The 24,058-nt window shown below is 45.8% G+C and overlaps 4 protein-coding genes across 6 annotated transcripts in view; 3 read left to right on the top strand and 1 right to left on the bottom strand.

The window, feature by feature from the left end:
- Window positions 1-736: 736 nt before the first annotated feature.
- On the top strand, window positions 737-1,339 carry LOC148801064 (uncharacterized protein At4g02000-like). Its single transcript, XM_088900313.1, has one exon. It carries the CDS (start codon window positions 737-739, stop codon window positions 1,337-1,339), a length of 603 nt encoding a protein of 200 aa, XP_088756439.1.
- A 787-nt stretch (window positions 1,340-2,126) lies between these two features.
- Window positions 2,127-4,620, top strand: LOC148801063 (uncharacterized). Its single transcript, XM_088900312.1, has 4 exons — window positions 2,127-2,822; window positions 2,973-3,116; window positions 3,264-3,462; window positions 3,644-4,620. Exons 1-4 carry the CDS (start codon window positions 2,127-2,129, stop codon window positions 4,618-4,620), a joined length of 2,016 nt encoding a protein of 671 aa, XP_088756438.1.
- A 13,361-nt stretch (window positions 4,621-17,981) lies between these two features.
- LOC104601771 (GDP-L-galactose phosphorylase 1-like) lies at window positions 17,982-21,420 on the top strand. The gene is made up of 5 exons (XM_010265262.3): window positions 17,982-18,443; window positions 18,555-18,982; window positions 19,092-19,277; window positions 19,412-19,672; window positions 20,852-21,420. The coding sequence occupies exons 1-5, from the start codon at window positions 18,338-18,340 to the stop codon at window positions 21,191-21,193; spliced, it is 1,323 nt and encodes a 440-aa protein (XP_010263564.1). The 5' UTR covers window positions 17,982-18,337; the 3' UTR covers window positions 21,194-21,420.
- Window positions 21,421-23,434: 2,014 nt separating this feature from the next.
- POLD2 (DNA polymerase delta small subunit) overlaps window positions 23,435-24,058 on the bottom strand; it is a 51,618-nt gene continuing 50,994 nt past the window's right edge. For all 3 annotated transcript variants that reach the window (XM_010265105.3, XM_088899870.1, XM_010265150.3), the window contains one exon: window positions 23,435-23,881. The gene's annotated coding sequence lies outside the window, so the exon portion shown is untranslated. The remainder of the gene's footprint in view (window positions 23,882-24,058) is intronic.

Below are 24,058 nucleotides of genomic sequence, written 5' to 3'. Positions count from 1 at the left end.
TTTTTTTCCAATTCTCCAATATTCAAACCCTAATGTATACTTACATTGGTCATGGAGTCTGTTTTGCTGAGTGCTTTGAATACCAATGATTCAGGTTGTGCACAGGTTGGTAACTATGATGGTTTGGATTTACATTCACAACCCGAATAGGGAAAAAGAAAGTTTTTAATAAGAAATATCAATGACAGGAAAAGAATACTTCCTACGCATGCCTCACAAGCCACAATACATCCCAACCGTGTATTGGAAACATTTACTTATGACAAATATCCCAACCGTGTAATGGAAACATTTCCTTATAACAAATATAGTAGATATTATCACTGAGATGTGCATGTGGAGCACCAATCTGAACTCCTCCTGTAGGAGCCTCTTATAACATCCAAAACTAACAAATTAAGGCCTCATTTTGATAACTATTGACGGGAAAAATGAGCCAAGATGTGTTTTGAGCGTTTGATAAAAAATTATTTTATGAACCCACTAATGTCTCTCTTGCCGTAGTGCAAGTTTTTCTCTCCTTCGTCTCTCTTTTCCTCTCTCTTCCTGTTCTGAGAGTCCATGCCCTATGAACGATGAACAGATACTTCGAAACCTGTCCGGTTTGTTAGTTTCATCTTCTTGCCCTCCTATTGAGGCGTCCAGTGATGATATGCTTCCTAAGGATGAGTAGTGTCGCTCGTTGGTTTTTAAAGTAATCACCAATAAGATCGTTCGTGTAGCTGGGTTACGGGAAATGCTCTGCAAATCGTGGAAAATTAAGGATTCAGCAATATTGGAGTTTGGCTCTGCCTCCTTCATGGCACGTCTACCAACTTCCTTTGGTCGTGACCAAATATGCGAAAAAGGTCCCTGGGTATTTGAGAATGATCTGTTGGTTATTCAAAAATCTGAACCAAATTTACAACCGGAGGATTATTCTCTATCCATAGCAGACTTCTGGGTTCATCTTGTTGGGTTACCTGTGGCCTATCTTAATGTGAATGCGGAAAAAAAGGTGGCTTCTGCTCTGGGTTCCCCTTATGAACTTGCAAAAAAGGATGCTCTAAAGTGGAGTAAGTATGCACGTATTAAGGCTGCTATTGATATCTCAAAACCCCTCTGTCAATCGGTTCCATTTAAACTTTTAAATGGATCCACCATTCAAATTGCATTCCAATACGAAAGGCTCCTGCGTTTCTGCAAGCTCTGCGGTTTGATTGGCCATGAGACTCCTGCATGCAGATCTAAACATAGGCTTCTCTCTTCTATTGAGCTTTGCTCCTCGGAAGATACCAAGAAGCGGATCTCAGATGTATTAATAGATAGAATCACCATGGACATCAGAGTTCCTTCGTAAACCAAGTTCGCTCAAGCTACTAAGACTGCGCCTGGTGTTGCTCTTAGTCCGCTGTCTCCTTGGGATGATCACCCAGTTGGTTGTCACGAGTCACCGGAAAGTGATTCATCGGTGCCTGTACACGAGACCCTTCCGGTTCCATCTGTGTTGGCGGTGGATGATGCGTAGCCATTTTTGGGTAGTGGAAAAGTTGGCGACGTGTTTACTGCATGCATTCCCCCCATGCAACGTTGGACATTGGGGGTTCTACTCCCAAGGATACGCCGAAGTTAGATTATGCCATGTCAACCTTTAATTGTTCCAACACACTCGTCACCTCTCCGAGTTCCCATGATCCATTATTGAACAATTCTAATGCTGACGAGGCATCATACGAACACCCCTCCGCTCAGCCCCCACCACGGTTGGCCGGTGATGTTTTTGGCCCCCCCAGCTTGGTTACTAGCCCACAGGACTCAGCACCCGAACCTGTACATGCCATGCAAGCTTCGCCCCCCACTGAAGTTAATCTGGATCTTTCTGAGATGCCACTGAAGACCTCAGCTTCCGATAGTTCGTGCTTTTCAAATGTTCAGCCCATGATTGTGGATACTTCTCCACCCTCCATTGAGGTACTTCGTAAAAGAAAGAGCATGGAGTTTTCTGATGATCGACAACTTCCCCTGTCTTCATCGAGGATAAGGCTCAAGAAACAGGCTCGGGTTGGGCCTCTAACAAATAAACCTAGTTTGGACGAGATGGCTGTGGTGGTAGGGCCCATACTGCCCCACCAGGCGCCATGAGAATAATGTGTTGGAATTGTCAGGGTGCTGGGGATCGTCTGGCAGTTCCATATCTTCAAAGACTCCTCCAGAAGCACAAGCCGGATATCTTCTTTATATGTGAAACCAAAAATAATTTGAATCGTTCCAAATTCTTTCTGCATTGGTGCTCAAATTATAATATGGAAATTGTTCCGTCTCGTGGTCGTTCTGGTGGTCTCTGGTTTGGTTGGTCCAGTAATGCTTCCCTCAACATTACCAGAATATCTGATAATGCAGTGAGTTGCTCAATCCTAAATATGCCTTCGTATCGAGTTTGGGATCTTCTATGCTTTTACGTTCATCCCTCCTCTGATGCTTGCCAGCGTTTCTTGAACGCGATCCATTCCTATGCATCCTCAGCTGATAAGCCTCGGTGCCTGTGCGGTGACTTGAATATGGTTTCTTCTACTCTTGAAAAGTCTGGTGGTAGAGTTATGGCAGATTCGGATTTTATTCCTTTGGAAAACTTGATTTCAAATTGTGGTCTGATTGACATTGGATTTTCGGGTCCCCGTTATACTTGGTCCAACCATCATACTGGTGTTGATGATATCCGCTTAAGGTTGGACCAATTCTTGGTCTTCTCAGATTGGTCTAGTCTGTTCCCCACAGCTCGTGTTCAACATCTTGCATCGGTGGGAAGTGATCATCATCCCATCCTTCTTCATTCTGTTGGATGTGTGCATAGGTGACCTCACTTCATTTCCTTTTTCCATGATGCTTGGAACAAGTCTTCTGGTTTGTTGATCACGAAGCTCAGTGCTACTCTAGGTGACCTCCGGAATTGGTCTAACTCTTGCTTTGGTAATATTAAGAGACATATAAATCAGATTGAAAAGCAATTGCTGTATGAACAATCCCTCCCCTACCACTCTTCCTCCTCCCAGAAAGTTGCGCTCTTGCAGGATGAATTAGCTGCCTGGTTAGAAAGGAAAGAAACTTACTGGAAGCAGAGAAGTCGGATCAACTGGAATGTGGATGGGGATCGCTGTACAAGATTTTTTCATATCTCGGCCTATAATCTTAAAAGGAGAAATGAAATTCATTGCCTTAAAAATTATGTTGGGTCCTGGACATCATCAATGAACGAAATTGAATAAATCCTTGAAAATTACTTTCAGGCGTTATTCTCTTCTTCAAACCCGGATCTATCCGATTTTGATATCCCTGATATTGCTTGTTCTATTTCTGATGAAGAGAACGACATCTCGATGTCAATCCCTGATGAGACCAAGATTTCCCAAACATTGTTCAGTATGGGCCCTTGGAATTCTCCTGGGCCTGATGGTTTCCCTGCTGACGCGATTCAGCACTGTTGGGGTTTGTTGAAGAATGAAATTATCCCTTGGGTTTAAAAAATTTTTCACTGATCCTTCATGAATTTGTGAAGTGAACTCTACTTTCATATGCTTAATACCAAAACCGATTCTGTTGAGGGCCCTAATGATTTCAGGCCCATTGGTTTGAGCAATGTGCTCATTGCCAAAATTATTACAAATAGGCTCAAACCACTACTTCGAAGTTCGAAGCTCATCTCCCCCTTTCCAATGTTCTTTTGCTCTGGGAAGAAATATCGCTGATAATTCCATCATTATTCAAGAGGTCCTCCATTCCATGAAGCGCCAAAAAGATAGGTATGGCTCATTTATTCTGAAATTTGATTTGTCGAAAGCATATGATTGCATCGAATGGGCTTTTCTCATGAAGACTTTAAAGTGTTTCGGCTTCTCTGAGGCCTTCTGCAACCTGATTTTGTGCTGCATTTCTTCCCCAATCTTTTCCATCCTTATTAACGGCAACCCAAGTAAGTCATTCTCTCCCTCTCGAGGCCTTAGGCAGGGCTGTCCGCTTTCTCCATATCTCTTCATTCTCAGTATTGAAGTTCTATCCAGGATGCTGGAAGCCAAATGTGCGCGAAACCTCTCTCATGGCTTCAAATTCGGTAGCTCTAGTGTTAAGCTAACTCATTTGCTTTTAGCTGATGATTTAGTAATTTTTGGAAGGTGTTGCTCCTCTGATGCAACCCATATTCTAGAGGTGCTTAATTCTTTCTGTAAATGGTCGGACCAGGAGATTAATTTTCAGAAATCTGCTATTCACTTCAGTGCTAACACTCATCGGAGGAGGAGATCTCTTGTTCTTGCAAAATTTGGAGTGCCTGCAATGAAGAAAAATGATAAATATCTTGGCGTCCCTTTGCTTCTAGGTAGATCCAAAATTCAGGAGTGGAAATTTTTTGCTTCCAAGCTGGCGGGTTGGAAGAAACGGACTCTGTCTCATGCTGGCAGATTGGTTCTCATCAAATCTACTCTCCTAGAAATTCCTCAGTACATCATGCACACTTACCTGCTTCCTAAACAAACGTGCACTGAGCTTAATAATATATGCCGTAATTTCTGGTGGTCTGATTCTGATGTGAATAGGAAGTGGTCTTTTTCTCTGTCAACCTTAAGCTTGTGGTGGACTGGGCTTTCGTGACTTGGAGGTGGCAAATAGAGCCCATATCATGAAACTTGGTTGGAGGTTATTGAAAGAGCCATCTTCCTTGTGGACGAGGGTCTTGCGTGCCAAATATTTCAGAAATTCCAATTTTTGGAATTCAAGACCAAAACCGTTTGACTCTTATATTGTAAATCTTTTCTTCGTCAAGGTTGCCGATGGATTATTGGTAATGGGTGGAATATTGATGCTGCCTCTTGAGGTGAATATTCCTAATCAGTCTCATAATTTCAGTTCCTTGAAAGTGGCTGAGCTCATTAATCATCATTCTATGACTTGGAACAGTTGACTGGTGAATCAAATTTTCTCCCCTCATGCAGCTAAAGAAATATTATCTTTAAATCTTCCTTGGCATAGAAATATTATGGAGGACCAACTGGTTTGGACCCTTACCACCCATGGACAATTCTCCACCTCCTCTGCCTATCAGCTCCTTCTTTCAAATCTCCCTAACTCCTCAAAGGTGAACTTTTTATATGGGGACTACGAGTGGTCTAAATTCTGGAAACTCAAATGGACCTCTCCTAAAATCCGGATTTTTCTTTGGAGGGCTCTAAATGATGCTATCCCCACAAAGCAGAGACTTAAAATCCGGAAATATAATCTTGATGCTTGCTACTCTTTTTGTATGTCTGGTGAGGAATCCGCTCATCATCTATTCCTCAACTGTTCCATTGCTAAATTAGTTTGGTTTGGCTCGGATCTAGGTGTCCGGACTGGGTTGTTTCAGTCCCTTCCAGAATTTATTTCCTTCTGGATCTCCCCAGGGATCCCATCTAAATCCCTCCCTTATCCCCCTTACCTTTTAGCATTCTCCATCTTGTGGCATCTTTGGCTGGCGCGTAATGCATTATTATTTCGGAAGGATGTTTGGTCTCTTGATCTAATCCTTTGTAAGGCTCGTGATTTTGTCAAACTTTCCTTGCTGGGGGTCCTTGACGCTGATGATCCGTCTTCTATTTCAGCTCCTTCTTCCTCTCTCAGGTGGTGTAGGCCCTCTACTGATTTGGTCAAGATAAATTTTGATGGGGCCACTTCTTCAATTCGTGCAGCTGCTGGATGTATCATTAGGGGCCATCACGGAAATATGATTTTTGCTCGTGTTGCACCTCTCTGCCCGTGCTCTGCCTTGGAAGCTGAATCTCGTGCCCTGCTCGAAAGCCTGTAGTTTGCAATTTCTTGTGGCATCTTTAAGGCAACTTTTGAGGGTGGTTGTGCTTCTCTAATTAATTTCTTATTGGAGGATTCTGGTAAGCCTCCGTGGAATGTACTTACACTCGTTTACAATTGCAAGACTATTCTGAATCACCACAAAGATTTCTCAGTAGTATATTCTCCAAGATCAACAAACAAGGTGGTTCATGCCTTGGCTCGTTTTGGTCTTGATGGAGCGCAATCCGTTCGGTCCTAACTGTCAACGATTTTGCCTCTGGCTAGAGAAAAAGGTGCCTGAAACGGGGAAGAAAGCGAGTAATCTCCGGGGAGGAGCCCGGTGAGAGTGCTCCAAAGCTTAAGTTAGTATTTCCTCAAAGGCAAGATGAAAAACCAGATGGCGCAAAGTTATCACGTACCTCCCTTCTTGGGGGAAGAGGGCCTTTTATAACCACTTCGCGCACTCACTCCCAAGCTTCTGTCAGGTTGGGTATCATTACCTCTGCACTTCTGCCAGTTCGGGTGTCATCACCTCTACTAGGGCAGACAACTGCCACTACTCTCTTTGTCGGAGCCGTTTCTGTGACTGGAGGTGGCGGTGGCAGGTGGCCATTGAAGTGCGGTGGTTGTCAAGCGTCAGATCCTAAGTCAGTCAGGTGTGCCGCCTCAGGATACGGACTCCTTTGGTGTCAGGTACGGTTGTTCAGTTTGGCGGCTTGGAGACGAAGTGCTAGAGTGGTGTGCGAGGTGAAGTCTTGAGTTCGGGTAGAAGTGTGGTTCGAGCTGCCCTGGGGTGGGCCAGTTCGGGTTGTTGGGGTTCCTTTTGAGAGAGTTCGGGCTCCTTTTGGGGAGCTCGGACAGCTGGTTCCTCCTCTCGGAGCTCGCGCCTTGAGCGTACTGCCGTGCCGAGCTATTGCTTCTGCCAGGCCACCCTCGGTTGTTTCCACGTGTTGGGTGGTTCGCGAGGTGACGGGAGGATTTGACCCGTACTTCGAACCGGTTGTCTGATAGCACGAAGTGTGCGTTCGTCAGGAGATTTCCGGGTTCCTCGAGCGCCAAAAAGTCAGGAAACGCGCCAATCCGTCTTTAAATGCTGGGAGACGTGACAGCGCGCGTTATTTCAAATTTGAAAAAACGCGTCACTGATGCCTTCAATGCTGGGAGACGTGCGCCGGCGCTGCTTCAGTTTCAAAAGACGTGCGGCCAGTCACGTCTCGATCTTAGGAGGCGTGCGGTCATCTTGATCGTGGGCCGTTGGATTTTCCTCGATCAGAGCCGTCGGTTTTCGGTCGCTGTGGGTATAAATAGTGGGGGACCCCCAGTCGCTTTTCATTGCCATTCTCCTGCGTTTGCTTCTTGAGCTCGCGTCAACCTTTCGTAGTCCGTTTGCTTTTTCCGGGTGAGTTGGTACTTTCTTCCTGGTATTCTTTTCCTCCCAATGTCTAGCTCGGACAGCTTAGACAGTTCTTCGACAGGGTCAGATGCAGGTTCTATGAACCGAGCTGCATCCCTCGACAGCCTTAGTGAACCCGAGGTAGAGCTCGAGGAAGAGTTTGAACCCGTAGGCTGAGTCGCCTCGGGTAGTTTGGCGTCCTCCTCCCGTCAAGGTCGGATGTTAGACAAGTTTGGGCCCTCAACCATGACGCCTGAGGGGCTTTACTCCCTTATCACCCAGTTCAACCTACCTAGGGAGTATACTTACTTTATACCCTCGGGCGACTTCCCTTGGGAACACGGTCCTGACGAGATCGTGATATTCCAGGAGCAGCTCGTCGCTGGGTTGCACCTACCTTTCCACCCTCTCATCGTCGAGGTTATGAACCACTTCGGCATTACCGTTGGTCAGCTCCACCCGAATTCTATCCGTAATTTGGTTGGGACTATCTCCCTTTTTTGCGAACACATTTTGCCTTTTGACCTGAAGATCTTTTCATCCATTCTAATGCTTAAGAAGCAAGCGGGTCCCCTTCCCGGGCATAGGCGGGCGTACTACCTGTCTCCTCGCCCAAGGTTCAAGCTTTTACACGATCTTCCCAATAAGGTCCTGGTGTGGAAACGGGACTACTTCAGGGTGCGAAGTGCAATGGGGTGGTCGTTCCAAACCGGGTGGGGGATGGCTGCCCCCGATCCCGGTGTTACGCTAGATAGGGAGACGGTGAAGGGCCTCCGGGAATGGGCCCGGCTTGGGTTAAAATGCCACCATTATCTGACGGAAGCCAAGCTCATCCAGGCCGGCCTGAGTTCAGGTAGGTTCCTTGCTCAAAGACTTGCCTTTTGTTTTGCTTTCCGTTCTTTCGTTTTCTTGATGCCGAGCTCTTTTTGCAGGTGTGATGGACGCAGAAAAGACTCAGTGGTGGGAACCTGTTTCATGCCATGAAGAAGAGGAAGCGAGTTGCCAAATGGACTCGTGCCGAACTGCCCCGAGATACGGAGCCCGAGGTACTGGGCTATACGCTAGTGGATCCGCCCACGGAGCCCGAGATGGCCCCTCCAGTACAAGAAGCGGCAAGGGCCCCTTACGTCGAGGCTGCTTATACGCAGGTTGGGCCTTCAGGCTCGGGAGGCCAAGGCGAGTTCAAGAGCGTGTTGTCGCCGAACCACGCTCTTCAAAAAAGTAGGGAGGCCGTTTACCCTAAGGAGGTCGCGGCGTGGACCGAGCTTCCTTTGAACCATGTAGCCGGGCGTGCTGCCTCTTATGCCATGGTGGTAAGTCAGCAACTTTTTATCGGGCTCCTTGTCATTACCTTTCTTGCTATTGCTCTTTGAACATTCTCGTTATTTTTCCTTTTGGTAGGTGAACTCCTCCATCCATGCCTTAGCGGCCCAAGCAGAAAGGAGCTCGAGGCGGGCACGAGCTGCCGAAGAGGCTTCCCGCGCTGCCAAAGTGGCTTCTCGCGCTGCACAGGCCAGGCTGGCGAGGTCCCAGAGAGACACCGAGGCCATGGGAGTGGTGGTGAAGCACATGGCAAACCTGAGGCTAGACTTGCAGCATCAGATCGAATACCTTCAAGAGGATATTAGGGAGAGGACAGAGATCTTTTCTCAGGGCATCGAGGATGCCAAGAAGAAGGCCGTTGAAGACTATATCGCCTCGCCGCGCTTTGACGACCTGATGGTGGGCTCGTATAGATGGGGTTTTAAACTGAGCCGGTGGATGATCAGGATTACGTACCCCGAGCTCGACATCAACGCCATAACTACTTCACGCATTACTCAGGAGATGGCCAACGCGGCTGATGGTGAACCGGATTCTAAGGATGAGGCAGGACCCTCGGGTATCGTCGACGTGCCTTCCGAGGGTGAGGACTGAGATTGTCGGACTGCTAGAATGTAAACAGAGTATATATATATGTATATTTTTTTTTGGAATGTTAACAAAGTATTTTGTAATGAAACGTTCTTTTGATTAATTTGTTCTGTCACCCTCTTTTTTCCGAACTAACTATATTGTCGAACTGACCATATGCCTCTGCTGATGAGATGTCAAGGTCCTTATCAGCTTGCTGTTATCACTTTGCCTGTCAGCTTGGTGTTAGCATTTTGCCTTTGCGTGCTCAGGCCGAAGAGGTGACTAAGTCTTATGGTGTCGAGGTCCTTGTTAGCTCGTCATTCTAACCCTCAGGCTTTGATAGTGACTCCTAGTTCACTTCGCTTGGTAATTTATAGGTAGTATCATCTTAAGTTAACAACGTTCCACGCTTGGGGTACTTGTTTGCCCTCTAATGTTTCGAGCTCCTATGCTCCCCCGACGCTCTCTTTACTCGGTAGGGCCCTTCCCAATTCGGTCCAAGTTTGCCCACGCCGGGCTCGGGTGCCATGATCTTACGGAGAACTAGGTCGCCGACGCGGAAGTTCCGCTTTTTTACTCTGGCGTTGTAGTACCGAGCTACTCTTTGCTGGTAAGCTACGGTCCAGATGTACGCGAGGTCTCTTACCTCGTTCAGTTGGTCGAGGTTGGTACGTAGCTCGTCTCCATTTGTCTGATCGTCGTATGCTTCTAGTCGTAGTGTAGGTACTTCGATCTCCGCCAGGATTACCGCTTCAGTGTCATAGGTGAGGTTAAAGGGGGTCTCTCCCGTGGCGGTTTTTTTCCGTAGTTCAGTGAGCCCATAGAACACTTGGTAGCTCGTCTGCTCACAACCCTTTAGCTCGGTCTAGACGCGCTTTCAGTCCACGGAGGATAGCTCTATTCATCACTTCTGTTTGACCGTTTGCCTACAAGTGCACGACCGATGTGAAGTTCTGTCGAATCCCCATATCTTGGCACCATTCCTAAAACTTGATGTCCTCGAACTATTTGCCATTGTCGGAGATCAGTACCCGAGGTAACCCGAAGCGTCATACTATGTTCTTCCAAAAGAAGTTCTGTACGTTTCGAGCTGTGACTGTTGCGAGAGGTACAGCATCTACCCACTTTGTGAAGTAATCTACTGCCACCACTAGGAACTTCCTCCCATCTGTTGCTGGCGAGAATGACCCCAGGAGGTCGATGCCCCATTGTGCAAAGGGCCATGGACTGGTGAGATACTTGAGGTCGACGGCAGGCTGATGGTGGATATTGGCATGCTTCTGACTAGCTCGATGGCCTCTACCTTCATTGTTGGCCAGTATTATCCTTGTCGAAGTGCCTTCTGGGCGAGGGCCCTGCCCCCCAAGTGTCCGCCGCACAAACCTTCATGAGTGTCGCAGAGTATGAGCTCGGCTTCGGCAGGTCGCAAGCAACGCAAGTAGGGGAGCGTGTAGGATCGTCGGTACAGTCGATCGTCTATTATGACATATTTGACTGCCTGGCGCTGCACCCTTCTGGCTGCATTGCGATCCACAGGGAGGGTCCCATCTAGCAAGAAGCTCGCGAGTAGGTCGATCCAGCTCGGCTCTACTTCAAGGATGGGAGCGACCTCCTCTGCCTCACCGAGAATGCTAGGCCGAGGTAAGTTCTCTATGTACACGGTTCTCATGGCGTTGTGACTGATGCTAGCTAACCGGGACAGAGCGTCGACCTCAGTGTTCTCTGACCTCGGGATTTTTTTGATGAAGTGTGACTGGAAGTTGAGCAGAGCCTCCTTTACCTTTGCCAAGTAGGCGATCATAGTTAGCTCACGTCCTTCGTTTTCACCCGTAACCTGGTTGACCACAAGCTAGGAATCGCTGCAGATAACTATGTGTTTCGCTCCTACCTTTTGCGCTAGGGCCAGCCCGGCTATCAATGCCTCATACTCGGCCTCGTTTTTGGATGTCGCGAACTCAAGGCGTAGCACATATTCCAATTTCGTGCCACCCGGGCCACGCAGGACTATTCCAGCCCCGCTACCCTGTTGGTTCGAGGAGCCATCTACGTGAAGGATCCAGGGCTCCTCATCCCAGTTCGCGTTTGGCCTAACTAGAAGAGATGCCACCCTGGTTGCTACCTCACGGGGTTCGGACTCTATTGGCCTGGGAGCTCCGGGCTCACCCGAACTGGGGATCTCGAGCTCAACCGGACTAGGGACTTCGAGGCTGAACGTGCACTCGGCGATGAAATCTGCTAAGGCTTGGGCCTTAATAGAAGTTCGTGGCTTATACTGGAGGTCGTACTCGCTGAGCTCGAAGGCCTACTTCGTCAGCCGACCGGAAACCTCGGGCTTGAGTAAGACTTGCCTCAGAGGTTTGTCAATCAAGACGACGACAGTGTGAGCCTGGAAATATGGGCGGAGTTTCCGAGCTGCAATTATCAGTGCGTATGCCAACTTTTCTATCAGCGGGTATCTCGTCTCTGCTCCCTGCAAAATTTTACTAACATAATAGATGGGTCGTTGGACCCGATCTACCTTTTTTATTAGTACCAAACTGACCACCTCGTCGCTTGCCGAGATGTACAGTTCCAAGACATCGCCCTCCTCGGGCCTGGTTAAGACTGGCACACTAGCGAGGTAGTTCTTTAGCTCGCCGAGCGCGAGCTGGCAGTCTGGGGTCCATTTGAACCCTTTGCCTTTAATTGCTTTAAAGAAAGGCAGGCAACGGTCTGCCGACTTGGACATGAAGCGGCTCAGAGCGGCTATGCGGCCATTTAGCCTCTGAACCTCTTTTACCTTTCGGGGTGGTCTCATATCTAGGATGGCCTTTATCTTGTCCGGGTTGGCCTCAATACCGCGCCGGTTGACGATGTACCCTAGGAACTTACCCGAGGTGACTCCGAAGACACACTTGTTTGGGTTTAGTTTCATGCTAAATTGACGTAGAATTTGGAAGACAGAATGTAAGTCTTGTATTAATTCGTGCGAAAACTGTCTTGACGACCATGTCGTCTACATAACATTCTATCTTCGTGCCAATTAAGGGCTGAAACAGCTTATTCACGAGTCTTTGGAAGGTCGCCCCAGCATTCTTCAGTCCGAAGGGCATGACCTTGTAGCAATACAGGCCGAACTCGGTTATGAAGGTGGTTTTTTCCTCATCGGACTGGTCCATCCTAATTTGGTTGTAGCCCGAGTAGGCATCCAAGATGCCTAGCAACTCATGTCTCGAGGTCGCATCCATTGGGCGGTCAATTCTGGGGAGGGGGAAGCAATCTTTCGGGCAAGCTCGGTTCAGGTCGGTGTAGTCGACGCACATGCGCCACTTGTCGTTTGCCTTTTTTACCAGAACTAGGTTGGCTACCAAGCTCGGGTAATGAACTTCCCTTATGAAGTCTGCTGCGATGAGCTTTTCGACCTCCTCGTCGACCGCCCTCCAGCGTTCTGGGGCTAAGTTGCGTTTCTTCTGTCTAATGGGTCTGACTACAGGGTCAGTATTAAGTTTGTGTGTTATAAGGCTGGGGTCAATACCGGGCATATCAGCCGTGGACCATGCAAAAATATCTAGATTTTGAAGTAAAAAACTCACCAGTTCGGTTTGTAGAGGTTCCTAGACGGAAGCACCGATCTGTAGTGTCCGAGCCGAGTCCACAACTGAAGTTGGGATTGCAACCATTTCTTCTGTGGGTGAAGCTCGTTCTTCGCCTTGCTCCGTAGGCTGCTCCAGTTTGAGGTCGTCGGCCACCTTGGTTTTTCCCTTCAGGGCGGTAACATAGCACTTGCGGGACTCAAGTTGGTCGCCCCGCGCTACCCCCACACCGAAGTCTGTAAGAAACTTCATTTCCAAGTAGTAGGTGGAGACCACTGCCCGTAGGACATGAGTGATTGGCCGCCCTATTATGGCATTGTATGGGGAGGGGGTCACGACCACCAGGAAATCGTGGTTGAGTCTGACCGCACAGGGCCATATGCCGATTTCCACAGGTACTGTTATTTTCCCGAGGGGCCTGACTTCCTCTCCGCTGAAACCCACCAGAGGAGTGTTTGCGGGCTTCAACTCGCTTCTCTACAACTGAAGCTGGTCAAACGCCGACTTGAAGAGAATGTCCGTCGAGCTGCCTGAATCAACAAGCACGCGCCTGACTTCGAAGTCGCTGATCCTTAGTTTTATGACAAGTGCATCATCGTGGGGGTAGTGGACCCCTCGCGCATCGTCTTCCGTGAAGAAAATCGGTTCCTCCGTCTTCAGCCTCTTCGGAAGGTTCTGTTCTTCTCGGGCAGCTTAGCGAACTGATGCCCGGGCCGCTGCCGAAGTACAACCCGCTACTACCGAACCTCTCACTATCACGTGGATGGTTCCCCGAACTGGCCTCTCTTTCGGAGGCTGTCTTTGCGACGGTTCGGCCGGCCTGCTGCTGGACTCGGGGGCATCCTTACCGTGCTCCCCTTGCCGACCTGTCTTATTATTATTATTATTATTATTATTATTATTATTATTATTATTATTATTATTATTATTATGTTGTTGTTGTTGTTGTTGTTGTTGTTGTTGTTGTTGTTGTTGTTGTTGTTGTTGTTGTTGTTGTTGCTGTTGTACAAAATTTCTCAAGTACCCGCGACGGATGAGTCCCTCTATCTCGTCCTAGAGATTATTACAATGTTCGGTACTATGACCGTGGTCTCTATGGAAACTACAGTACAAGTTTTTGTTCCTCTCGTTGGGGTTCCCTTTTAGGCGAGGTGGTCACTTTACGTACGGGGCGTCTTTGATCGTCATCAAGATCTCAGCCCGCTTCGCGTTTAAGGGTGTGTAGTCCGTCTGAGCTGCTAAGGGAGCTTAGAACGGCTGGCTCGGCTTCGTCTCCCGAGCTGGATCTTTCCTTCTTCTGTCATCTGGGTTGGAGGGCTCGCCTTCCCTCTTCCTTTTCTCGATCCCGCTTTCAGTCCTTTGGTTGATCTCCTCCTCTGTTCTCATGAATTTATCCGCGAGGTTGAGGAATTCAGCTACGGTCGCGGGCTGGCTAACTACCATGTGCCACTTGAACTCCTTGTGTGTCACTCCTCTCTTGGCTGCTGCGGGATCCAGTCGCGGTATCTGCAAGCACGCATCATTGAACTGCTTGATGTAGTCTCGGATGGACTCTCCTTCTCTCTGGACTACTCCGAAGATGCTTTCCTTGGTTTTGGGGCACCGCTTGCTGGTAACAAAGTGCGCGGTGAAGACCTGCACGAACTAGTCCAGCTTCTTACTGATCCGAGGGCCAAGTTTCTGTACCAGGTGCGGGCCACCCCCTGAAGGTGGTAGTGAAGGCCACGCACATGCATGATTCACTGGCCCTTGCCAGGTGGATTTGGGACTGGAAGGCATCGACGTGGTCGTTGGGGTCGAAGGACCCATCATACTTGTCCAAAGGGGGGAGTTTGAAATCTCTGGGCATGGGGACTGCAAGGATTTCTGATGAGAGGGGGGAAGGGACAAAGAGAATAGGGGCGGCTTTTACCTCGTTCGAGCTTGTCTCTTCTTTACCTCAGAGCTCAGGCAGGATGCGGGTGGCAGTTCGACGACTTCGCCGGCGTCTTCGTTGCTGAGTGGGCCTGGTACTGGCACTGCTGGCCTCGGTGTTGCCGAGCTCGATGGGCCCGGTCTATTGGTAGTCCGCCGCTAGGACGCTGAATCGGTTCTCTGTGGGCGGGAGCTCAGACTTGGAGTGCCGAGGTGCTGACTTGGCGGGCGAGGTTCCCGACCCGCCGGCGAGCTGCGAGGCGGGGGTGATTTTTCTTTCCCCCCGGCCCGGGGATGAGGCCTGGCTCTTGGGGGGGTTTTGAAGTTGGGAGGCTTCTCCTCGGTGAAGGCGTCCGCCCTGAGGGGAGGGCTTAACCGGCTTCGGAGCGGGGTGTCGAGGTGGAAGTTGTGGTTGGTTCAGAGGCAATTGGGCGAATTGCTGTTGATAGTGATATTGAGAGATGTGGTGCAGTACTTGGTACTGCTGGAGCTGATGATGCTGGAACTGCTGCATTTGAGCTTGCATTGCCCGCATGCACTGCATCAAGTCATCAAACTGGTTTTGGCTAGTCGCCAGGGGGACAACACTTGGTTCGGTAAAGGTTGTCCCGATAGGGAGAGGCAGGGGGCGTTCATGGCGGGAAGATTCACGGGCGCCACTATTCGTGGCGCATTCAGGCTGGGGATCCCATCCACCGGAAGGGGGATAGTGAACTGTCTGATGCACACCACGGGGACTTGAAGTTGTTCCCCAGTGGCGTTCATCTCCGTGCTACGTCCGGCATTGCTGGAAGAAGCCATGGGTGTTGGGGTTTCTTGGAAAAAAGGGGTTATGAGAGTTTTAGAGGGAGGCTTTTAGAAGTGTTTCCCATAGACGGAGCCAATTGATGGAGCGCAATCCGGTCGGTCCTAACTGTCAACGATCTTGCCTCTGGCTGGAGCAAAAGGTGTCTGAAACGGGGATGAAAGCGAGTAATCTCCAGGGAGGAGCCCGGTGAGAGTGCTCCGAAGCTCAAGTTAGTATTTCCTCAAAGGCAAGATGAAAAACCAAATGGCGCAAAGTTATCACGTACCTCCCTTCTTGGGGGGAAGAGGGCCTTTTATAACCACTTTGCGCACTCACTCCCAAGCTCCTGTTAGGTCGGGTATCATTACCTCTGCACTTCTGCCAGTTCGGGTGTCATCACCTCTGCTCGGGCAGACAACCGCCACTGCTCTCTTTGTCGGAGCCGTCTCTGTGACTGGAGGTGGCGGTGGCAGGTGGTCGTTGAAGTGCGGCTGTCAAGCGTCAAATCCTAAGTCAGTCAGGTGCGCTGCCTCAGGATACGGACTCCTTTGGTGTCAGGTACGGTTGTTCAGTTGGGCGGCTTGGAGACGAAGTGCTGGAGTGGTGTGCGAGGTGAAGTCTTGAGTTCGGGTAGAAGTGTGGTCCGAGCTGCCCTGGGGTGGGCCAGTTCGGGTTGTTGGGGCTCCTTTTGGGGAGCTCAGACCACTGGTTCCTCCTCTCGGAGCTCGCGCCTTGAGCGTACTGCCGTGCCGAGCTGTTGCTTCTGCCAAGCCACCCTCGGTTGTTTCCACGTATTGGGTGGTCAAGAGGTCGGGTCAAATCTTCCTTCATCAGCTCTGTCATGCTCTTCTCTTTGTACTTGGTCAGACAGATACTTTTGTATTCTTGAAGAAAATTGTGGTAGAAGTCTACTGAGTTATCTAATGAATTATAGGCTATTGGCCTTTTTCAAAAAATAAAAATAAAAATAAAAACTGATTTTGTAAACATTATAATGAAGTTAAATAGACTTTTAACTCCAACTCTCAACTCCCAAGGCACAAAGCCTAAGATTGGGGCTTTGTGCTTTTGACAAATCCTGAAGCTAATCCAAATACAACCTAAGTAGTTAAGTGATTTTAAATGAGGAGGAAGACCAAATGAATCATCGATCATACTTGCAAATTCAATTTGGATAGGGTTTGCTTCTTGGGATTGGGAATGTTGAGGAAATTTTTGGCAAAAGAAAGACAGGATTGTAATTTTCGAAGAAGCACTTGCGTTTTGTTGGTTTTTGCTTGTGACTTTCTTAGAAACATCCCTATAGAAGGCATGATTATGATTTCCTAAGAAATAGCTCTGTTTTGGTAGGAGGTTTGGATAGTGATTTTCTGAGAAACATCTCTACTTTGTTTGGTAATGGGTTAAGGGCTAGTACACCTCAAGTTCAAAGTTTGTATTAATATAGCATATATCTGTAATGCACACTGGCGAAAACAATATTTGGGTTCAAACTATCTGACCCTATTCTCTTTTGCTTCTTTACCTTTTTCCCCAAGAAAATGGAAATCTGAGAAAGTATTGTGACAGGTGCATCTTCTTCTTTCTAGTTAATTGGTGTATGGATGAAAGAATTATCTGGATACGGAAAAAGAAAAACTAGAGCTAATGACAAAGACAAAATTGTCTTCTTTGAGATTTTAATCCATCAAGTATCAACTGCTGCAAAAACGAATACCACTTCTGGACAATACAAACCAAGCAAACTTCACAGCTAAGGATCCCAATATTGGATCTGCAATTAAATAGGTTCATATAATGTCTAAGAATTAGACACGTAGCAACTTAGCTGATTTTCAGAGAAGAGAATGTTTGGCTAGGCCGAATATCCTTCCACATGGAAGAAAAACAAATGAAAGAAAATGAAGGGTTGTTTGTTGCATGATTTTCAAAATCGGACCGGATCGGAAAAACCGGGAACTAGTCAGGTGATCAGTTTCATTTTCTCCAAAACGGTTGATTTTGGTCAACGAACCGTTGAATCGTGTGATTAATTGTTTGAACCATTTGAACAGTTTTTAACCATTTTTTTATTTTTTATTTCTGTTAAAACGGGCCAAGCATTTGGTTCGAACGACCAGACCATTCGACCCAATAACCGGATCCTGACCGATTCGATTTTAAAAACCATGGTTTGTTGAATTGTGCTGTGGGAATTGGGATTCATTGGAAGATATAAGTAATAACAAAACAAAAGGGAGAGCAAAAAAGTAGAAAAGGAAAGACAGGCGGGGGCTGGGAGTGGGACATTTGTAGGTCTAAATCCTGTGACCAAGATTATGTACACTTGGTCTAGATTTTCTTCTCAAAAAATAATATACACGTGTCAAGATTTTGTCCTCAAGATCCGCATTAAGACCGGACAGGATGGAATACCTCTCCACTTCTCCGTCTCCAAGAAGTTGGAGAGAATGTATGTATCCAGAGTCAGACAAAAGGTACATAAAAGTCATAAACATACAGTTGAACACGTAGAGGTTGGAATATTCTCCCCCAGCCAGCAGCCCTATATATGGTCTTCCCTTCTCCAGTTCTCCCCCGCTCAAACCGACCAGACATACAGAGGAGAGAGAGAGAGAGAGAGAGAGGGAGAGAGAGGAGAGTAGGAATCGAGTTGAGTCATCACGGCTGTACTTGAAGCGGTCGGGTGGAATCTCCACCACCAACAACGCCTCCAGCAACAAAGCCCATCACAAGTGGATCAAACACAGAACTTGTTCGAGAAGAGGATTCCTTCCCCTCACGGTGGTAGGGGTGCTCTTCCCTCTGAAGGCGGAAGCCCTTCCGATCTCCTCTTCCTCGCCGGCGGCGGTTGTTTCTTTTCCTCTTTCCCCCTTTTCCACCTTCTCCGCTCAGGTCTAACTGGGGAAGAACTAACTAACGTCGCAAACCCACCTAACTTTCTCAATCTTTTTCTTCTTCTCGCGATCGTCTGCGTCCAAGATGTTGACCATCAAAAGGGTTCCGACCGTCGTCTCCAACTTCCAGGAAGACACTCCTGGAGCTCTCGGTTGTGGCAGGAATTGCCTCGGCAAGTGTTGCCTTCCCGGTAAGACTCAGACCCTTATCTCCTTCCTCTTCAGTTTTCTTCCTTTCTTTCTCTTTTCTTTGTTTTAAGTTTTCGATTGTATTGAAATTGGTCGCTGTGTTGATCCTTCAGTATCAAAGCTTCCTCTCTATGCCTTCAAGAGAGACGGCAGCGATTTGATCAAAGGTGGGGCAGCAATTGAACCGGGGGACAACCCTAAGGTTTCTTTCCTCAATGAATTGCTGCTGGCGCAGTGGGAGGATCGGATGAGCAGAGGGCTCTTCCGCTACGACGTGACAACCTGCGAGACCAAGGTTATTCCTGGGGATTATGGATTCATTGCTCAGCTCAACGAAGGTCGCCACTTGAAGAAACGGCCCACCGAGTTCCGTGTGGATCGGGTCCTTCAGCCCTTTGATGAAAAGAAGTTCAATTTCACTAAGGTTGGCCAAGAGGAGGCGCTCTTCAGGTTCGAGCAGAGTGAGGACAATGGGACTCACTATTTCCCCAATGCTCCCATCGGCGACAGCTCCAAATCCCCAAATGCTGTTGCCATAAACGTGAGTCCAGTTCGATTCTGAATTACTTCATCAATGGTTGTGGTAGAATATTTAAGGCAAATTGATATAAGGCAACTCTTGTTTAACATTTGTTCCATTGGGTTTTCAGGTGAGTCCAATTGAGTATGGGCATGTACTTCTGATTCCCCGAGTTCTCGATTGCTTGCCTCAGAGGATTGACCATGAGAGTTTCTTGCTTGCTCTTCATATGGCATCTGAAGCAGCAGATCCGTTCTTTAGATTGGGATACAATAGCTTGGGTGCCTTCGCAACCATTAATCACCTCCATTTCCAGGTAATAAATTTCTTTGTTTTATTTTCTAGTCTCGTTTCCTTTGAATTCCCACATGTTGTCCTTACAAATGCAACCAGTAGTTATCCACATTGGCTCAGTTACATTTATGATTGACAATTACCCCATTGTTGCAGGCGTATTACCTATCCATGCCCTTCCCCGTGGAGAAGACCCCCACTGAAAAACTAAACACAGTGAAGAATGTGCCTGACAATGGAGTGACAGTGTCCAAGCTGTTGAATTATCCAGTAAGGGGATTGGTTTTTGAGGGTGGAAAAACAATGAAACATTTATCTGATGCTGTTGCAAATTCTTGCATTTGCCTCCAAGAAAACAACATTCCTTACAATGTCCTGATCTCCGATTGTGGTAAACGGGTCTTCATTTTCCCTCAGGTATTTTTTCCTTCCCAATTCTACTTTGAATCGTAACTGGTTGTTCATTTAGAGTACTTGCTTTACTTGAGGTTGCAGATATCTTCGTTTGTTCTAGCTTGATTAGTGGAGATAGCCGAGTTGAATTAGTTATATTTACCTACTTTGAAATCTGAACGATTTATTAATGTGAAGAGCCCCTTATGGCAACTACTTTGTACAAAAACAAATTTTAGAATGCTTATGTTCACCATGGAGACTGTTGTGCAAATTCATTCAATTGGTGTGATAAGACATTTTTTTGTGAAATCTCCTAATCCATAACCTATAATAAAAGAGAGTCACTCCCCTCTGCATTTCGTCAATGATCAAACTTCTGAATTCCAATAATGCCCTCAACTTTTTTCCTACCCCCGCCCTTGATTGTTAGATTTGGGTTTGTTTTTTAATTAGGCGATACTCACAAAAACAGTAATTGGTAATAACCAGTTAACCACTATACTAATGTGTCCATTAATGTGTATCTGTATACCCATTATGTCACCACCTACTCCTGACAACATTTTTTTTGGTTTTCATGATCAAACTTTTAAGCTGCAATAATATTTTGTTTCTTTTTCTCTCTCTTCTGATATGAAATCCAGTAAGTTTTATAGACCCCCCCCCCCAACTAAAACCGTTGTAGGCAATATGAGAAATTTCAGTTTGGTTACAGCTAGGGGTGCAATTCGGGTACCCAATTTTAGGATTTTACACTCCTAGTTACAGCAAGTGTCCTCAAGCCTGCCTCATACACCCATTCAGAGATGCATATTAATAATAATCACTTCTTTTGTTTGGTTCTATTTTTTTTCTGAAAAATAGCTCATATTCACTTAGGCTCATTCCATTAGTAACAAAGCAATTTCTTCACAAGTTTATTTCTCATTATAAGGTTCCTTTTCTATCTCATTAGACCACTAGTATTGAGTTTATAAATCAAGCAAACCAGGACTTCATGATAACAACGCAATTATCAAAAATGATTTAAGACGACAAAGATAATATGTATATATATTAGACAGGTAGATTGATAGTTATAATTTTTAATACTCTTGCCAGTTTAGTCATTCAAATCACATGAATCTTCTTAACTTGCCATTACAATCTTAGATTTTGCATTGGAAATTAACTAGTGGTTGCTGCTAAATGATTGAACAGTGTTATGCGGAGAAGCAAGCACTAGGAGAAGTGAGCCAGGAGCTTCTAGACACCCAAGTAAATCCTGCTGTGTGGGAGATAAGTGGACATATTGTGTTGAAGAGGAAGGACGACTACAGAGAAGCATCCGAAGACTATGCTTGGAGGCTTCTAGCTGAGGTCTCTCTTTCAGAGGAGAGGTTTGAAGAGGTGAAGGCTTACATATTGGAAGCTGCAGGGTTTCAAGAGGCTTGTGTGGAGGAGACCAATGTTGGAAATGAGGAGCAGGAAGAAGCTCTATTTGAGCCCTCAGTGCCAACCCCTGCACCACATTTCCCCCAAGATTGTCTGGTTCTGCAGTGAAGATTTTTATACTTGTAAGGACTTCCTAGTCAAGGTCCCATCTAGCATAGTGTGGTTTGATCTCTTGTATTATTGAATAAAAGAAGTGGTGGATGCTTGGTGAATTAGTAGTACAGATCTACAAAAGGTCAATAGGTTTGTTTGTAATTGGATTTGCGGTAATCTTGTGCATGCTCTAGTTTGTGCTCATTTTATGATAAACGATCTCTAATATGTTTGTTGCATCATATGCGTTGGTTGAGTGAAGGTCTCTAGCTAGCCTCTACTCCTTTGGTTATTGAATCTCTGACTCTCAGTACCAGATATAATCAATGATGTAGCAAAACAAACAGCAGACTAACAACTATGATCCACTCCACATAATTGTACCTCCCAGGTGACGGCAACTCGGATCCAGATTCACCATTTTGAGCATCGTAAACTAAACCCGCGAGCAAGGTTCAATACGTATTGTGCCGGTGACTTTCCGATATGCCCCTATAGTGGGTGTATTAGGGTTCTTACCGGTTCAGGGGTGGAGGAGCCTTAAATCGGTCCTTTTGAATCGATTTTGAAAAAAAAAATTAAAAAAGAGGTTAAAAACACTGTTGATATTACCCGATACGCCCCTACCAATATATTGGGCATATCGATAATTTGAACCTTGCCTGCGAGATTTTGCCATTTATAGAATGGTGATATTCATATATGAGGTGAACACTGCAACTGCATTCGTTAATCCAGACGAGATTGTTTTTTAGTCATTGAGCACCCAAATATCCCACCACATTTCATCTTCAGTGCCTGTTTGATGGCCCTCCCAAATCCACATCCACTATTCCTGACCATAGCATCAGGATATATCGTTTTTAGAATTATTCTAATCAAATTTTTGTATCTAGGACAGAGTTCGAGCATGAAAAAGAGTAGTGGCTTGTGGCTTTCGCCTTTTGCTTTGACTTTGATGATGGATGGGATGATGATATAACACAGCTCTGACGCCAATGTCAGCTCATGCACCTCAACTTTATACTTGAGAGAGGGGGCTTCACTGGGCACTCCGGAATTTGGATCTGCAACCTACAAATTGTTCCCACATCCTCTCCTCACCCTGGGAACATCTTCCCGAGAGATGTTCTCAATGTGCAGCAAGTATATCGATTTTTTGAACAAGTGATACGTGAAATACTAGGAACTAGAGAGTTGCTAAATCTTTGAACCGAACCTTGGATCTTCATTAGGAAGTATCATTCAATTGAAATGTATAGATTTTTGGAACAAGTGATACCTGAAAGCTGAAATACTAGGAATTAGAGAATGGCTAGATCTTTGACCCGAACCTTGATCTTCATTAAGAAGTATCACTCAATTTTTGGAAATAGAGTAATACGTGGAAACTACAAATTAGAAAGTATGTTTGGAAGGAGTATAAAATATAAATATGTAGAGTGCAAAACCTTGTATTTTGTATTATTTTGTATCTATTTATACTGTACATATTTGTATTTGTACTCTTTAGGCTCAATTTGAAAGGAGTATAAATACGAATATATACTCTACAAATACATACAAAATCATACAAAAGACAAGATTCTACACTTTACATATTTGTATTTGTACTCCTTCCAAACTAAGCCTTAAGGGATAATGGGGTATAGACGGGTCAAATCGCTTGTAGTTGTAGATCAAAAGCCACTGCCAGTTTTGAAAGCCCCTCCCAAACGGGCACTATATTATTATGAAGTTTCTGAGAATTATTTTGATAGTTTTATATACTTTAAAAATTCGAATGATTTGGGATATAAATGTAATTGGATTACACAATGACTTTCAAATTACAAATTTTTAGTAGGCTATCATAATTAATAAAAAATAATCACTTTGAACATAGATAAATTTGAAAAATGCGACATGTTTGTTAGGACCAGAAAGAGTAACCTGGGAAAAAGAGAGTGGTGCACCATTAGTAAAATGACCCGAGAATTGAGTAGAAGACGCACGGTTCAGGCTCTATTTAAGATCTAAGAAAAATAAAAGGGAGAAAGACAGTTCAGCCTGGGGTCAGAATTTATAGGCATAGAGTGGGTTTTTGCCATTTTGAGTATTTATAGCTCGGCAGTGAAAATCAGAAATCTGCATTGGGCCTGTTTGTACTTTTTCGGAAAAAAAAAAGTAATACTATTACAAAACTTATACAAACCATACGAAAATTTTAGATTGTGGTTACTGGGCACCAAACAGGTTAAATACCATGGAAACTGATGAAATCATGAATGATGTTATGATTAGAAACAAACAAAAATGTCAGAGTACTCGATCTTTATAACAAATAAATAGACTGCTAAGAAGACCACTTGCAGAAACCCCATGATTATTTTTGAAAGCTCAATCTTCTAGCAGTAACTTCACCAAAAAAAAAAAAATTCTAACAAGAAAGCATTTTTGCTTTAAGTTGTTTTTGGTATCAGAAACATCGTATCAAATCTTTTATGCATCAATCTCTAATTACTCATTGTCAAGGAACAACTGCAACCCCAACAATTCCAAGCGAGGAGCTTCATGGCTGCTGCGAGAGTTTTGTTCAGAGACTGTATCCTCAACCCTTAAATGAACGTATATGCAGGTAAACAAATTCCATATTTGTGATCAAACCTGCATCCCTTTGTTCATCAGATCTCAAGTCCCAACATGCCTTCTTTGTGAACAGTCCTGAACCAAGAAATCAAAGTTGAAGGGAAAGACGCACAAATTACTAACTGATGCTACACATTGGATTAAAAACTCTCCTAACGATTTCAAGGATGGACTATTGCACAATATGTATAACAAACAAGACATCAAAGAAAAAATGAATTGAATCAAATATAAAAAACCCTAAACCAAGTG

The sequence above is a fragment of the Nelumbo nucifera genome, chromosome 3, assembly GCF_055504915.1.
Source record: "Nelumbo nucifera cultivar China Antique chromosome 3, China Antique-T2T, whole genome shotgun sequence".
NCBI lineage: Eukaryota > Viridiplantae > Streptophyta > Magnoliopsida > Proteales > Nelumbonaceae > Nelumbo > Nelumbo nucifera.
Note: the sequence above shows the minus strand (reverse complement) of the source record. Positions and strands in the feature narration are given on the sequence as shown.